Below are 16,908 nucleotides of genomic sequence, written 5' to 3' on the forward strand. Positions count from 1 at the left end.
AATCCATTTACCTTCTCTCTGTCCTGTGTTCCCTTGTCATGTATTTTACTTCTGTATTTACTGTAAGTCCCACAATACACTAATATTTGTGCTTCAGTGGATAGTCTTCTATGAATTAAAAGTATTTATAAAGATAATTTTAAAAGGTTTTAAAAACTACTTACCTTCCATTTTTTTTTCTGGTTCTCTCCATTTCTTTCTGGAAATCTGGGCTTTCCATTTACTATCATCTCTCTTCAGCCAATAACATTTTTTTTGGCATATCCAGTAATGAGATTATACAAGAGAATAATTTCTTCAGTTTTTGAGTGTATAAATATGCCTTTATTTTCCCTTCAGGTATGAAGCTTTTTTTTTTTTTGGATATAGAATTCCAATTTGACAGTGTTTTCTTCGTTAAGAATGTTTTCTAGAATCTTGTCTTATCTGAAATATTTTTGCCTAAGCAAAGGTCATAGAGATTTTCTCTTACATTTTCTTATGAATATTTATAGTTTTAACTCATATTTATGTGCATGATTCATCTTTAATGGCCAGAGAAGATAATCTGTATGATTTCAATTCTCTTCAGTTTACTGAGACTTGTTTCATAGCCTATATTAATGTTGGTAAAATTCACTCTATACTTAAGAAGAATGTATATTCTGCTGTTGTTGAGTGTTCTACAAATATGAATAAGGTCAATTATTTGATAAATTTGTTCAAGTTTTCTATATAGTATAGATATCTGCCTGTTGTATGAAGAGAAGTATTTTGAAATTTCAAAGTATGTATTTCTTCTAATGTTTTGTTAGTTTTTGTTTCATGTATCTGAAGCACTGTTATTAGGTACATATACATTTAGGATTTTGCGTCTCTGTGATAAATTGACATCTTTATCAGTATGAAATGTCCCTCTTTATCCTTACTACTAGTTCTCTTTCTAAAATATACTTTGGCTGATATCAATATAGCCTACTACAACTTTTTTAAAATTTGTGATTATATAGTATATCTTTTACTGTCAAGTTACTTTCCATCTATCTGTGTTTTTATACTGAGCTTCTTTCAGTTCAGTTCAGTCGCTCAGTCGTGTCCAACTCTGCGACTCCATGAATCGCAGCACGCCAGGCCTCCCTGTCCATCACCAACTCCCGGAGTCTACCCAAACCCATGCCCATTGAGTTGGTGATGCCATCCAGCCATCTCATCCTCTGTCGTCCCCTTCTCCTCCTGCCCCCAATCCTTCCCAGCATTAGGGTCTTTTCCAATGAGTCAACTCTTCGCATGAGGTGGCCAAAGTATTGGAGTTTCAGCTTCAACATCAGTCCTTCCAATGAACACCCAGGACTGATCTCCTTTAGGATGGACTAAGGTTGGATCTTCTTGCAGTCCAAGGGACTCTCAAGAGTCTTCTCCAACACCACAGTTCAAAAGTATCAATTCTTCAGTGCTCAGCTTTCTTCACCATCCAACTCTCACATCCATACATGACTACTGGCTTCTTTAGATAGTATGTATATAGTTGGACCTTGGTTTTTTTTTTCCCTTTAAATCTAATTTCTTCTTTTTAACTGGGGGTTAGGGTGTTAGGCTATTTGCATTTAATGTAATTATAAATATGTGCTAAGTCACTTCAGTCATGTCTGACTCTGCAACCCTATGGACAATAGCCCTCCAGGCACCTCTGTCCATGGGATTCTCCAAGCAAGAATACTGGAGTGGGTTGCCATTCCCTTCTCCAAGGGATCTTTCCGACCCAGGGATTGAACCTGGATCTCTTACATCTCCTGCACTGGCAGGCAGGTTCCATACCACTAGTGCCACCTGGGAAGCCAAGTTAAATCAACCATCTTTCTCTTTTTTATCATCTATTCTTTTTTTTTCTTTTCTGTCTTATTTGCATTTTTTAAAGGTTTCCACTAATGTCTTATTAGTTAAATCTGTTTAGCTTTCATTTTTTAGTGTACTCTAGGGGTTTACAACATCTTTTACATATTACACTTTACTTTCAGGTAATAGTATATTACTTCATGTATAGTAGTATAAGCACTTTTTTGACAGTGTATTATCATTTTGCTTTATTCTTTTTTTGTGCCGTTACTGTGCATTTTACTGCTATGGATGCTATAAACTGGGGGCCTCCCTGGTGGCTCAGTGGTAACGAACCCTCCTGCTAGTGCAGGAGATGTGGGTTTGATCCCTGCATTGGGAAGATCCCCTGGAGAAGGAAATGGCAACCCACTCCAGTATTCTTGCCTGGGAAATCCCATGAACAGAGGAGCCTGGTGGGCTACAGTCTATGGGGTCAAAAAGGAGTCATATACAACTTAGTTACTAAACAACAATAACATGCTATAAACTTCACAATATATCATCATTGATTTGCTTTAAAGATTGAGTTATATTTTAAGGAAATTTTTTTTTAATGTAATTATTCATTTATTTTCAGTTCTGAAACTCTTCATTCATTTGTATAGATATAAAATTTCCATCTGGTATCACTTGTGTTCTGCCCGATGACCTATCATGAACATCTTTAATTTAGGAGCTTCTCTGGTGGCTCAGATGGTAAAGAATCTGCCTGCAATGCAGGAGACCTGGGTTCCATCCCTGGGTTGGAAGATCCCCTAGAGGAGTGATAGGCTACCCACTCTAGTATTCTTGGGCTTCCCTGATAGCTCAGCTAGTAAAGAATCCGCCTGCAATGTGGGAGACCTGGGTTCAATCCCTGGGTCAGAAAGATCCACTGGAGAAAGGACAGGCTACCCACTCCAGTATTCCAGCCTGAAGAATTCCATGGACTATCCCCTTCAGTGCAATTATAACAACACTCTGAATTCTCTTAGTTTTTGTCTGTCTTATTTTGCCTTTGTTTTTAAAAGATATTTTCACTGGGTATAGATTTCTTGGTTAGCCTTATATTTTCAATACCTTAAAGATGTTACTCTGTTGTTTTCTTCCTTAAATTGTTTCCAAGTAGAAATGTTCTCTTATTCTCATCTTTCCTTATAGGTTATAGGAACTTTTCCTGTGGCTGCTTTTAAGATTTTTCTTTTTATCATTCATTAGTTTTCATCATTTTCATTATGATATATATCTCTGTAGTTTTCTTTCTTTACATTTGTTTTGCTTGGGGTACAATGAGCCACATGGATTTGTGAGTATATAATCTTAAGCTTGGAAATATTTGAATACTATTTCTTTAAATATTTTTTCTGGAACCCCTTTTGCTGTGCCTTCAAGTTCACTTATCTTCACTTATACAATGTCTTAACATAGTCAGACATTCCATTAATTTTCCACTGGAGATACCGTAATTTTTGTTCTGTCTTTCATATCTTCCATTTCTCTCCATATAATGTCCATGTTTACCCCTACCTTAACTTTATGTATTACCTATGGTAGCTGTCTTACTGGCATTGCTGCTGGTTCTAACATTTGTCATTCCTAGGTCTATTACTGTTGGTTGATTTTTCATTTTTTATGGCTTACATTGATATTTTCCTTACTATTATGGGTGACAGTTTTTTATTAGATTTCTTATTGTGAGTTGTGGGCTTTTCTTAATATTGTTTGAAATAGTATCAAATTGTGTTCTGACAAGGAGTTCAATTACTTGGAATCAGATCTTTGTGAAGTCTGCTTTTAAGCTTTATTAAGGGCAGAGCAGCCTTTATCATAGTTCTTATTTAGCACTATTAAGACACTTTTTCTAAGGATTCTACCTGATGTTCTATATATTATGGAGGAAATTTCTACTCCAGTTGGTGGGAAAACAAACTCTTTCTCCTCTGGGAGCTCCAGAATTTTTCTGCTTCTTCCTTTCCGGTGGTTCTTTTCCAAGCCTGGTCTAGTTTCCTCCCAGTACTCAAAAGATTGGGGAACTCTCTGTAAAACTCCAGAGCTGACTCTCAGATCAGCTCACGTCTGTTTGGTTGTTCTGCGTGTCTTAAAATTCTAGCTATCCTGGCTTCTCTGACTTCTGACCTCCACCTTTTCCAGTGGGGAGAAGCTTGGGCCCTGTTTGGGTTCTCCTTCCCTGCACACTGGCGGCAGACTGCCTCCAGGCCGAGAGCTGGTGCAACAGTAGGTCTCACCTTTTCGTCTCCTTTCCCTCCGAGGTCACAGATCTATTTTGCCTCATATCCAATGTCTTAAAACTACCATATAGTGTGTTTTGCCCAGTTTTCTAGTTTTTCTCCTATTCTGTGACGGCCAGAAGCAGAACTCCCCCAAAGGTACAATTTTTAAGGTAGAAAAAAGTAAACTAGAGTTTACTGTCTATGGAAATTAAAGCATTTATTAATTACTCCCGGGCTCCAATGATAATTATTTTGTAATTTATCTTTGAAAGTGAAAGTCATTCAGTCATGTCCGACTCTTTGCAACCCCATGGACTATACAAGTCCATGGAATTCTCTAGGCCAGAATACTGAAGTGGGTAGCTGTTCCCTTCTCCAGCGGATCTTTACAACCCAGGGATCGAACCCAGGTCTCCTGCATTGCAAGCGGATTCTTTACCAGCTGAGCCACAAGGGAAGCCTAAGAATACTAGAATGGGTAGCCTATCTCTTCTCCAGCAGAACTTCCTGACCCAGGAATCGAGCTGGGGTCTCCTGCATTGCAGGCAGATTCTTTACCAACTGAGTTATCAGGAAAGCCCCCAAAATACGGAATGCTTTACAAATTTGCGTGTCATAGCTTTAATGGAGATAGTAGTTATCCTTTATAATCAACTCATTTCAAATGCCATTATAATTTGCAATAACTTAGCCATATATGTATGGTTAGAACGGTAAGTTATTAAGCCAATCAAGACACTTTCTAAATGGAGTAAGAGGGAAAAATGTCGCAATAATTTCAAGTCCCCAAAAGAGCCAGAGATAATGGTTTTTCTCTTTCATTTTCAGACAGGAAACTGTTTTAAAAAAGAAAGAAATCACTTACTTAATAAGTAGTGGTCACAGGTAACTTGAAGTTCCAGTTCAAGTGTGAACTGCTTCTTCAGTTCAGAAGGTGAAATACACATTTCATAATAAGACTGGACAAAGGATGAGATGAAAAGTGTGGAGAAGTCTCTGCTTTCACTGTAATAAAATTCAGACATCAGCAATCACTTCACTTCTGTCTTCAGAAGAGAAAAGACCTGTTTCAATTTCTGTCCTCCCCAGTTTTTCCTTTTTCTGATGTGATGTTACTCTAACACTGGAGCTGGCCCAAATGAGGAGGTCATCAGAGAAAGCAGCCTCTTACATGGAGTAGCTAATTCTTCATAAATTTTCAAATTGGTTAAGCATATTCCATACTTAGAACTTACATTGGAAATTCTGCTTCAAAATGAAAATTCACATTTTGAGATATATCACTCCTCTGAAAAAGGAACATGACATTTTAATACACAAATACATATATGTTTGTATGTGTGTACACACACACACACACACACACACACACACACACACACACACACACACACACACACACACACACACACACACACACACACACACACACACACACACACACACACACACACACACACACACACACACACACACACACACACACACACACACACACACACACACACACACACACACACACACACACACACCCCTTCTGCCCAGGAAGAAAATTCCACAAATTTTTGGTGTGGGTTAGTCAGTAATTTGCTTTCATTTATATAAGAATGGGAGAGTGGGTAGCAAAATGCACTGGTAGATATCCTCCTTTAAGTTTAGGGACAGCAGGTAACTTGTTGGGAATAGAGCAAGACTTTCCACTATTAGGGGTGATGGAGATTTTATGTCCAAAAGTAATTCCAACAAATCCCACATTCTGTAAACTGTCTCCATTCCCTCCAGACACACTTTGAGGCCAAGTATCCATAGATATTTACTTTTAAGTTGCTTTTCCATTATTTCCAACTTTTGTTGAAGAACGGCATTTTCTAATTATAGTAGAGATTTTTTAGGTGGTCCAGTTCAGTTCACGTCATATCACATTGCACTGTAACAGTTTGTAAATTTATCTCTGCCTTTTCCACATTACCTTCCAATTTTAAACCCGTGGGGCAAATGCTTCAAGTTTACCTTAACCTTCTCTTTACTGACTTTAATAGGCTGTAAAATAGTTTAAGATGAACCTCAAAAGGCTTGTCAGGATTCACCTGGTCCTCAAGCTCTGGAATTGTCTTGAGATAGCGAATGTACTTACAACGGTAAATAATCTGAGGTCACCCTTCCCTTCGGGTCTGAGCTAGGAATGATAACATCTGATACTGAGAACTGGGGAGAGTAAGAAATTTTGGGCATAGACTATCATTATGAACTCCCTCTACTAGGTTGAGAAATGCTCATATAGAAAGAACAGGGCCTTGGGCTGCCATCAGACCTGGATTCAAATTTTAGCATCCTTATTTGTTAGCTAGGACCATGAGCAAGATATTTAACCTCTCTGAGTCTTGGTTTCCTCATTTGTCACATGGGGTAAAATAGTATCTACTTTAACGGATGTGGGAAGGGTTTCATGTGATCATGCCTGGTGTGTAATACTCTTTAATGAGTTCAGACTGGCTGAAGAAGTCCAGGCTGGGGCAGGATGACTTGTCCCCCTCTTATCTGAAAGCAGGCCAGGAACACACCAGAGCAAGAGCTTGGCTAAGGAGCAAAGGATGGAGGAGGGGGTGATGAAAGCTAAGGAGCCTGTTGTAATCAGTCATCTTTCATTAACCTGAATTCCCCTTTCCCCATTCTGTGGGTCAGATGAATCGCATATGCAGTGTGCTTGCCTGAATCTGTTCCCGAGAGCTTGAGTCTGTTTTAAAATCTCCTTAAGAACTGCTCTCAGCAAAATCAAGCATCTTCCACGGGGGCAGGAGCCCAGCCCAGCCCAGAAGAATCAACTCGGCGGTGGGCACTGAAGCCCTGGTGGCCAGACCAGTGTGCAAGGGGTGTGTCTGGGCCCTTGAAGAAGCAAACCTCAGACAGGCACAATTAGTGTGTCTTCTTAACTCTCCTTCTAAAGTTATTCGAGGGGACTGTGGTTTTGCCTTGAGCAAAACCCCCCTTACCAGCCGGGAATCTAAAAACAAACAACATTATTTTATTAGGTTACCCCAGCAGATGAAAGCAGAGTGTTCCATTTGGACTCTTTTTGGAGTCAATTAATGCATTAGCTAAAAACAAACCCTTCTGAAAGAGAGTCCCCGTTGTCCTCAGCAGCTTCTAAAGGAAAACTTGCCACTGTGCTCCTACAGATGTCAGGCAGCGAAGAGCAGAGGAGTTCTAAGTCATTAACATTCATTGATAAGAAGAGCTCTTTTAATGTTAATATACTCAGGTACCTAATGGTACAAGCCTAATGTACCACTAACCTCAAAAGGATGATTTTTTAAAATCTTTATTTTTAACCACAACTAGGAAATTTAAAGATCATATAGTTTACATGAAAGTTCCTGACTCAGAGTAACCAGCTAATTAAAACCTATTTACATAGCTGTAGTTGCTTTAATAAAAGATGTACTTAAAGTAACTGATGTTCTAAAGTAACTGAACAATACATTAGAATAGGATTGTTTTCAGTTATGGTTTTAACTCCAGCCATTAAAAACACTACTGAAAAGGCCTATAAAGTGGGAGAATGATAGAGATTACTAATTGGAAAAACAAATTCTCAAAACCCATCCATCCATCTATCTATTCATCTGTCCATCCAAATGAAAAGAGCCTACTCAAAGTTCCAGGCACTATGGAAGGAGCATCGCAGGCACAGTTCTCATGGAGCCCAACCTGGGCTTTCAGGTTAAAGACTGCCACTGTTTTAAAGAAACAAGTGACAATGCTCTTTTCTGCCTCAGATCTTAAAACATGCACCCCCATGCCCCCCCCACCGTGGTCCTCATAACATGGAAAACAGAACACTTTGGTGAGGGTTGGGTCGTCCCCAAAAGGTAAAACAAAGGCACCCCCCTCCCCACCCCCACCAGGGGCTTCCCTGGTGGCTCAGATAGTAAACAATCTGCCTCCAATGCAGGAAACCGGGGTTCGATCCCTGGGTCAGGAAAATCCTTGGGAGAAGGGAATGGCTACCCACTCCAGTACTCTTGCCTGGAGAATTCCATGGACAGAGGAGCCTGGTGGGCTGCAATCCATGGGGTCGCAAAGAATCAGACATGACTACGTGACTAACACTTTGAGGGCAGTACCATTTGTGGAAAGAACATTTCACTGCTCTTACCAGGGAATGTGTCTTTTAAAAATCTTTGGAAAAATCCCCATCCTGAAAGCGTTTGATGACCCTGAACTGAAAATGGGATTTCACTCAGTGGCAAAGATACAAATTCATCCCCACAAGGATGGCTTCTGCGGTAAAAGGCACATGATGACTCTTAGGGTTTATCTACAGGGTTGCTAAGTGGGGCTACAAGACACCAAATTCCATTACCGGAGATTTCCCTGTCTCTACCTGAAGAATTCCAACGTGCCTTGCTGAATACCTAGTCGGGGGGAGGTTACAAAGTTTCAAGCACAATTTGTTCCCAGTTTTTATTCCCTGCTCACTGAGTTATGTGCTGTTAAACATTTCCAGAAGACTGTCAAAATGTAAGCATCCTGAGGTTTACATCGGCCACACCATTAAACAACACATAAGCAACAAAATTTTAAACATTGTTTTCCAGCAATGGTAAATATTTTCACTAAGTAAAAACTGAAGCTTGAAATGCAATAAGCATTTAAATGACTCCTTTCTGTGCCAGGATTCTTATGTTCCCCTGTGCAACCCTGGCTGCTTGGGATTAAGGCAACCCCAGGGAGTACAGCGAATGGTTGTGGGTTATGAGGTGTAGCATGAGCTTGGCGACAGCATGCCACCCAGCCTCAAGAAACCCAGCCACGGTTGGAACCCAAGAATCAGCGTGTTCATTCTGTGGTCAGCTCCACATTTTTTCCCCTCCTAGAAAAAAAGTTGCTACAAAAAAGTCAGGCCTCTCCCCTGCTCCCCCTCAAGCAATCAGGAGTGGACAGGGGCAGAGGGAGAGACTCCAGGGCCAGGGGGGGAGGGGGAGGCTGGCCCGCTTGGGTGGGAGTTGCTTAGCTTTCAGTCCCTTGGCGTGAAGGAGGAAAAGAACCACTGCAGAAACGGCGGCCACAGCACTGCTGAATATTGTGCTGTCACTTCAGGAAGAAGGAAAACCCAGAACAAATTTGACGTGGTTTTCACCACCCGGTGATTGCAGTCCTATTCAAGGATGTCACAGTCCCACCACCCACTGAGCACAACTCAGATGGAAACGGGGCCTCCTTCAAAGTGTCTCCAGTCACTGCCTACCCCTGAACAGACTAAGCCAAGGATTGTAAAGAAACACAGCCGTGTGGGCCTAGCTCCTCGGCTTCCTGGTACCTCTCTGCGTTCTCCTTTACTAAAGAGAATCATCCTTGGCTCCAGGTAGGACTAAGGGAAGCCAAGATGCTCTCCCACCAGATGCAACAGCTCCTAAAGAAGCAAGCAGAAGGACTTCCCTGGTGGTTCAGTGGCTAAGGCTCTGAGCTCCCAATGCAGGGGGCCCAGGTTCGATCCCTGGTCAGGGAACTAGAGCCCACATGCTGCAACTAAGACCCCAGAGCAGTCAAATGAATAAGCAAATATTAAAACAGCAGCAAGCAGGGCAACGCACCATGTCTTGAGATCTGGGTCAGTATTTATACCTGGAAAATCTGATCTTCCATAAAATTTCAAGCAGTTGAAAAAAAGAAACGCAGGGTTTATACTCAGGGGGCTCTTCTCTACACAAAATATCAAAGCTTGAGTGCTGTGTTACTGTAACACCACCTAAATTTCTATGACATGTGGAGTCTTGTGACTGGTCTTGGAGATTAAAATATAAATGTTACTTGTCACACTGAGAAAGGGATTGGGCGGGGGGTGGGGCAAGCTCAGGAAGATGGAGGGGATTCTCTTTGGTGTTTGCCAAACCAAAACCATGAGGGAGCCATGTATATATCTGTCCTATTTCTGGTAAGAATAACAAAGCTTTTGTTCACTGAAAAAAAAAAAAAAAACCCCAAATAACAACAACAAAGCGGACTCAGATGGTTTTTACACTTTCCAATTTTGAACAGTAACTCTGAATGTCAACCTGCTGACCTACAGCAAGACAGAAACTGAAAAATGGCTCTCTTCTGGAGGCAAATTTTGGAGACATAAGAAGTTCAAAGTCAACTGACAATAAATAACTTAGGAGCACAACTGCAGCCTTAGAAGAGCCCGAAATTCTGTTCAAGACTAACACCTTTCCCCTGGACATTACAGTGTTGGTCAAATATGACCAAAGGTGGCACACAGTGGTCCATGGTTTTGGTATGAGGGAGAGTCAGAGAAGATTAGAAGATACCATTGCCATTTTGTACCAGTTTTCATGCCCAACCTCCAGTGAAACTTGATATTAATTCTCACAATGAGAAAGTACAGAAAGCACTGAGGATGATTAGAGCAAGTGCCAGTTTGCTAGGTTCCTCACTCATCTGGGATCAAACATAAATAGCCTCTCTTATTCACACTGATCACTGGCATACTGAAGACGCGGGTACATATCACCTTGAGAGACCAGAAAGACAAACCCATGCTGATATGAACAAGTCACCCTCAATATGAAGCACGGAGAGTCCAATAATGACCACTATTGCAGTCATTTGCCACATGACGTAACAAGAGCAAAAACACTCAGTAGCTTTAAAAATAGTTTATTTCCTTCTTCACAAACACACGAGCCTTCTGACTATTGTTCGAGGCACCACAAATTAAATAAAAATGCGTATTACAATGTATCTTTCCATGATTCAAGATAAAATGGATTTTAAGAGCAAATGGATGTCAATTACAGAGGACTGGGAGGGGGCGAGGGCAGGTATCAGTAACAGAGGGCATGCGTTTTTCTACAGTGTTTATTGAAACAGGCAGTGGTCAGCACATGTGCCTCCTACGAGCAGTCATCCCACGTCAGGAGAGGTGCTGTGTCTCTGGGTTTCTCTGTCTGTCGAGTGCAGAGCCAAGAGTACTTTCTCCAAAGTACAAAGACTTCCCCTTGGTAGCCTGAGTACCAGTAACAGAATATGATTATTAAACATCTTCAATGTGGTTTTCATTACAAAACAACATGTTTCACATCAAAGCTTCATAATATAATCCAGAGTCAGAATTAGTGTGTGTTTAGAACCTGAAGCCAGGCTGGCTATTTCTGATAATGTCTTCATTTCTTCCAGTGTTTTTTTCACTTTTTGTAAATATGCACCCAGTTTCCTACCAGGTTAGAGAGACACGGGAACACTTGCTCGGAGGACCATGATTGCTTCTCAGGAGCTTCTTCTGGGCTGTAATCCTAATCTGAGGAGAATAGTTCTAATTTCTATTCAGACTTCCTTCTTCTTCCAGATCAGGTTAATGTTGACCAAGTCCCAGCAGATGGCAGGTACAAGCACAGGTTTGTGAGAAGAGGCCCAAAGAACAATTATGAATAATTTCACAACGATCTAGTTAGGAAAACACACAGAGAAACGAATGATTTCACCTTATCAAAAGCCTCGACTTGAATTTAAACAGGAGATGGAAGTGAAAGGCATGAAGTGTTTCCGTTGAGATGGGGTGTTCTCTCCAACAGTCACAGCAGAGACGCCGCGACGGCCCGGTGCCAGGCCTCCTACGGGCCTCCACCCATGGCTTGTGAGGTAGATGCTGACGACTTGAAGAGAGGTAGGTAGAGTCCAAATTTGTTTTCAATCCCTGCAAATGTTGCAACTGCCAGTTTGTAGCCCCCAACGTGATCGGGATTGGGAGCAGGCAGGGTGATCCTGGATTTAGGAGCTGGCTCTGATCCCATGGGTTTCCTACAAGAAGGGAAAATAGGGTGAGAATCTGAGGGGTTTTGTTTAACTTGGTAAAAAACAACATTCAAAAACTGCTAACATCTGAATCATAGAGGAGTTGTGGAATTCTGGTTACTTGTATGTTCCCTTTTGAAATGAATCTGACAACATGATTTCAGTATTTTCCTACATCTGAAAGGACATACCTTTCTGGATGACGACAGAGTATTAGAAGCAGCTGAAGTTTAGCAAGATACTTACACTCCTCCGAAATCAATGTAGAACCATCGCTGGAGCAATTCGTAGGTCAGCAAAGTCACACCAAACTGCGGGGAGGACCGAAACACACGAGCTTGGGGGTGGGGGGGAGAACAGGAGATGACAGACACGGTTAAGATTTTAAAAATTCACCTGATACCAAAGGTTTAATTAAGAGCAAATTATTTCCATACCGCCAGCTCCTTTCCACAAAGCTTTTGGGCCTTCCTCTTGCAGGATCTTCCTAAAGCAGTCTATCACTCCGCTGTAAGTGGTCTGGCCAGCCCTGGCGGCCACCTGTAATCGCGTCTTGATAACATCAGCAGGGGTCACTAGTGAGGCTGCAGGCATACCTGCCAGAAAAGACAACACCTTTGCAGTCGGGTCACGTTCTCACTGTGTAAAGGTACCTGTGCTGTGAACTGCCAGCCGTGGAAAGGAAGTTAAGGATGGGATCGAGTCAAATGCCTGTGCGCTGTCGCCTCTGGGAAATACAGCTGTGACTCTCGTCCGCAGGCACGGAGGCCCCAACACACCTAATGGAGCACACGCCTCGCCTCTCCTTCTCCAGACCACCAACCTCCATTTGTTACGCTTATATTCTTACACGGTCTCAAGGAATTGTATATCAGTACAACTTCAAGTGGTTGAAAACAAATGGAGAAAGATTTGGGGGTTTTTTTGTTGTTGTCTTTTTACCTTTTTTTTTTTTTTGCCTTCCTTTTGAAATCAGAGTTATTGGGTCTGATTTTTCAGAGGTGAAGCTTGTTATCCATTTCCTCTTCCTGCTTCTCTGTGGCTGTTGGCAGTCACCGGAGGCGCTTTCTCACACACATTCAACCACTCGTACCCTCCAAACCCTAACCTCTCTGGTTACACCAGAAAAGACTTTACTGATAGCTAAACAAACATTGTGTGTGTGTGTGTGTGTGTACGCATGTGTGAAGCGGGGGGTTACCTGAGGGGGAGGCACCCACAGATTAATACTTTAGGATTCCTCTTTCCTATGACTGACATCTCCAGAAAAAAATATCTGCCAGAAATCTTAAAATTTATACTGGCTGATAATCAATGAAAAAGAAATAACAACAACAACAACAAAAAAAACCCTCCCAAAATTACCAATGGGAAATTTTTCGACAGTCATTTTATCCAAACTGGGGCAGCCCATGTTTAGATTTTTTAAAAGCGAGACTGTACTCAGAAGACACTGTCTCTTATGGTTTTATTACTTTTCCATTATGAACCTATTCCAAACCAAATTGGTCAAATGCAGATGCATAAATCTCCTTTGCTTTTTTTAAGGCTTAATAATTCTGTAAGAATTTCGGTCCAAACCAACGTGGTCTGGCTCACAGCTCCATCTCATCCTTCTAAGAGACAGCTTTAAAGTTACAGGGTTTGCGTGTGTGCCCGGGGGGAATCCGCATAGTACACGTTTGCATTTATATCGCTAAGCTGTATCTTCTCCTCTTCCATCTTTCCTGAGGCTCCTCAACCATTCATCTGAACAGTTTTTATGAAACACATGGCATCTTTGCATGTGAAAAAGCTTGCTTTATATCCAGTGCTTCACTGGATAAGTCATACTGAATTTCCTATTAGCTTAGAGGAATTATTTTAACTTCAAGCCAGGAATTTATCCTCCGACATAATGGAAGGAAACATGAAAAATGCTTAGAAACCCACTGTGTTCACACCACCAATTTTGTTTCACTTCCTGGTTTAGAAAGAGTTTAGCAAGGCTGTCTGCTTTAGACATGTAATAAAATCCTCCTTACAAGGGTGGGCAGGCATGGCAGAGTGTGACTGTGAAAGACGTACAAGCAATAAAATGGGTAACAAGTTTCCTTCAGTTAGGGTAGTTTTCATAAATAGCTACTTGCTATGAAAAAAGAGAAATATTGGGGAGGGCAGGGAGGAAAGACACTGATCAGTGGAATAAAAATGCTAAGGGAAACGTGTAAGATGTTTAATAAGTTGTCTGGCAAAGCTGATTGGTGTGTGGGTGTGCGTGTGGAGTAGGGGCGGGTGCTGGAAACAGGGCGGCCTGCACATGACTCGCATCTTCTCCATCCCCAGCTCCCACCCCTCCCTGGAGGATGGCTGCTAGGGCTGCGGAGGGGCGGAGTACATCCCTGTGGACGGGATTTCTGGTGTGGAGACTTGCTAAATTCACCTGGAGAACATCAGGCTGCTCCACAGCTAGGCCAGGAAGGCAGCATTTACTGGGAAAAGCTTGGTTCCCGGACATGTGTTGATTTGATTTGGGGGATCAGGGATGGAAAAGACTCGGAGCAAATTTGCCTGGTTTCTCTCGGCTTGCTTAAGGATAAGATGATGCTGATCAAGAGGTCAAGTTTTCTCTGGTCCCAAAGACAGGAGAGCAAGAGGAGGCTAGGAAACAGGGAGTGGACCTGCCTCCCACCTGATGCTTCAGTGATGAGACATATGATGAGATCTTCGGACCACCTACTCTGTATGACAAGGATGTTCTCCAGCCAATCAAAATAATCATAACTCTTTAAGGGGGTGCCCAGTAGCTAGAGAGTAGAAGTTTGTTTACCACAAAAAGAAAGCATGATTGGCAAAGTACAACTTTGGTACAAGGACATATTGTATAACACAGGGGATGTAGCCAGTATTTTACAATAATTACAAATGGAATATAACCTTTAAAAATTGTGAATCACTATGCTGTACATATGAAACTTATATAATACTACATACAACCTGTACCTCAAAAAAAAGGACCCCAGCAAAGACCAATAACAGATATTGTAAGACCAAAAAAAAAAGTCATCCTTAATTTTAACAAATATTCCATTAGTATTTGTAAAAAAAAAAAAAAAAAGTCCTTCTCTGTTTATGGGACACAAAGTTAACAGCTATTTATTTGGGAATCAAGGTTAAGAGTTTGCCAAAATCCCTTTGCACCTTTATATACATTATCTATGTGATGTATCAGTTGCTAAGAAAAGCATAAAGATTTTCATTTAGAAGGAGAAAATATCACATTGTCGTCATACTTCTAACTTGAGGTTTTATAAGACAACATTATGTTGATACTACAGTGAGGCTCCTTGGTGAATTTTACGTAAGTGTGAAATACGCCTCTGTGCTTCTGAATGCTGTTTTTAAACCCTGAATTCCATTCAGTTTGACATTAATATTGCTACACTTGCTTATCATTGGTATTTGCCGGGTACATATTTTTCCATCCATTCTCTTTCCATCTTTCTATGTCACTGTTTTCTCAAACTTCAGATGACTAGATTTCCTTTCACAACTTAGCTAAAAGTGCTGCTTTCACTGGGGGCACTGAAGGCATTCAGCTGTGGCTCAGAGGCGATTTCGGCCATCCTGAGTTGGGGTGACTTTTTATTTTCTCTACTTCTAGGTGTTTCCCTTTTGATTTGACCCTTTCCTGACTCAGTTCAACTGGACAATATGTGTTTGCTGCACAGGTGTGACCGTTCCAGTGTGTGCAACTGATGAGCCCTGACATCCTCTCTGCAAGTTGAGGACCTGGCACCGCACCCTCCCCCCCAACTTTGTCCTCCTTTCTGTTACCTGGCTCCCAGTGATCCTTCCTGGATAAAAAACACAAACCAAAGTGAGCAGTTATTCAGACCGACTCTAGGATTTAACCTTTATTTGCTCAGTTTTATATATACCACATTCTCCTCTTTCTTAAATTCACTTACATTTTGCATCCCAGAGGTCTGTGGGGGTCCCTGAGCCCTGGCTAGGAGGGACCACCTTGGGACTGGCACCCACTCCTGAAGGCGAGTGCGCCCACTGGGAAGGAGACTGCGGTTCACGTGCTCCCCTCCTCGGGTTATGAGGGAATCCGGCACCATGGATGCGGAGCCAGTCTTCCATTACTGGTTGGTTTTCTGTCCTCTTTTCCTTACACTTCTCCCTTGGTAAGTCCTATTAAACAGACGTTAGACCTCCTGGGTTCATCTTCCAATATCTCTTAAATCTTGTTATTTCTCATCTCTATATTTGTGATCCATGTATAGTTGCTCAGTCATGTCTGACTCTTTGCGACCCCACGGACCGTAGCGCATCAGGCTCCTTCTGTCCATGGGATTTCCCAGGCAAGAACACTGGAGTGGGTTGCCATTTCCTCCTCCAGGGCATCTCCCTGACCCAGGGATCGAACCTGCATCTCTGGCATTGCAGGTGGATTCTTCATCACTGAGCCACCTGGGAAGCCCCATTTGTGATCCACATTCTACAGGGTTCTGTTTGTTTCCTCCATTGCCTTTATTTCCCATGTGTCAAATCTGGTGTTTTTCTATGGATTTTTAATTCTAGCCATCTTTTCATTAACTTTTGAGAAAGCTTCCTGACTGGTTGTTTCTTTCAAATCTGAGGACCTTAATTATAGTTCTTAGAAGTTCTCCTCTGTTCCCTGAATTGCTTGTTTTCTCTGTCATTCTTCCGTTTACTTAGCTTAGTGCTTCTTCTTGTCTGAGGACCCCTGGCCGTCTACTGCCATTCAAGTTCAAAGGCTGATGAGTGCTGTGGACGGCTCCCACCGAACCCGGGTCAGCCTCTCCCACAGGGCTCCTGAATGGAGGGCGGTCCGTTCACAGGTTTTGTGAAGTGGGTGAGGCCTGGCAACTGGACAGGAGTTAAAGATAAGCCGATCCCTGTGTTGGGAAGATCCCGTGGAGAAGGGAAAGGCTACCCACTCCAGTATTCTGGCCTGGAGAATTCCAAGGACTGTATAGTCTATGGGGTGGCAAAAAGTCGGACACGACTGAGTGACTTTCATTTCACTTCACCGCAGGGC

General features: G+C 42.0%; 1 protein-coding gene across 6 annotated transcripts in view; it reads right to left on the bottom strand.

Annotated features, from left to right (window-relative positions):
* The window catches only part of SLC25A13 (solute carrier family 25 member 13), a 240,920-nt gene that overhangs the window by 13,039 nt on the left and 210,973 nt on the right, over positions 1-16,908 (bottom strand). For 3 of the 6 annotated variants that reach the window (XM_081531533.1, XM_081531532.1, XM_081531531.1), the window contains exons 16-18: positions 12,296-12,454; positions 12,105-12,195; positions 10,709-11,864 (exon numbers count right to left, since the gene is read on the bottom strand). In XM_081531533.1, the coding sequence (XP_081387659.1) occupies positions 11,678-11,864; positions 12,105-12,195; positions 12,296-12,454 (437 nt within the window). In that variant the 3' untranslated portion in view covers positions 10,709-11,677. Of the gene's footprint in view, positions 1-4,669; positions 5,070-10,708; positions 11,865-12,104; positions 12,196-12,295; positions 12,455-16,908 lie in introns of those variants that run through there. The other 3 variants (XM_081531535.1, XM_081531534.1, XR_014066092.1) reach the window with 2 other exon arrangements.

This window comes from Giraffa tippelskirchi, chromosome 10 (assembly GCF_054371585.1).
Source record: "Giraffa tippelskirchi isolate mGirTip1 chromosome 10, T2T-mGirTip1v1.2.pri, whole genome shotgun sequence".
NCBI classification, from domain to species: domain Eukaryota; kingdom Metazoa; phylum Chordata; class Mammalia; order Artiodactyla; family Giraffidae; genus Giraffa; species Giraffa tippelskirchi.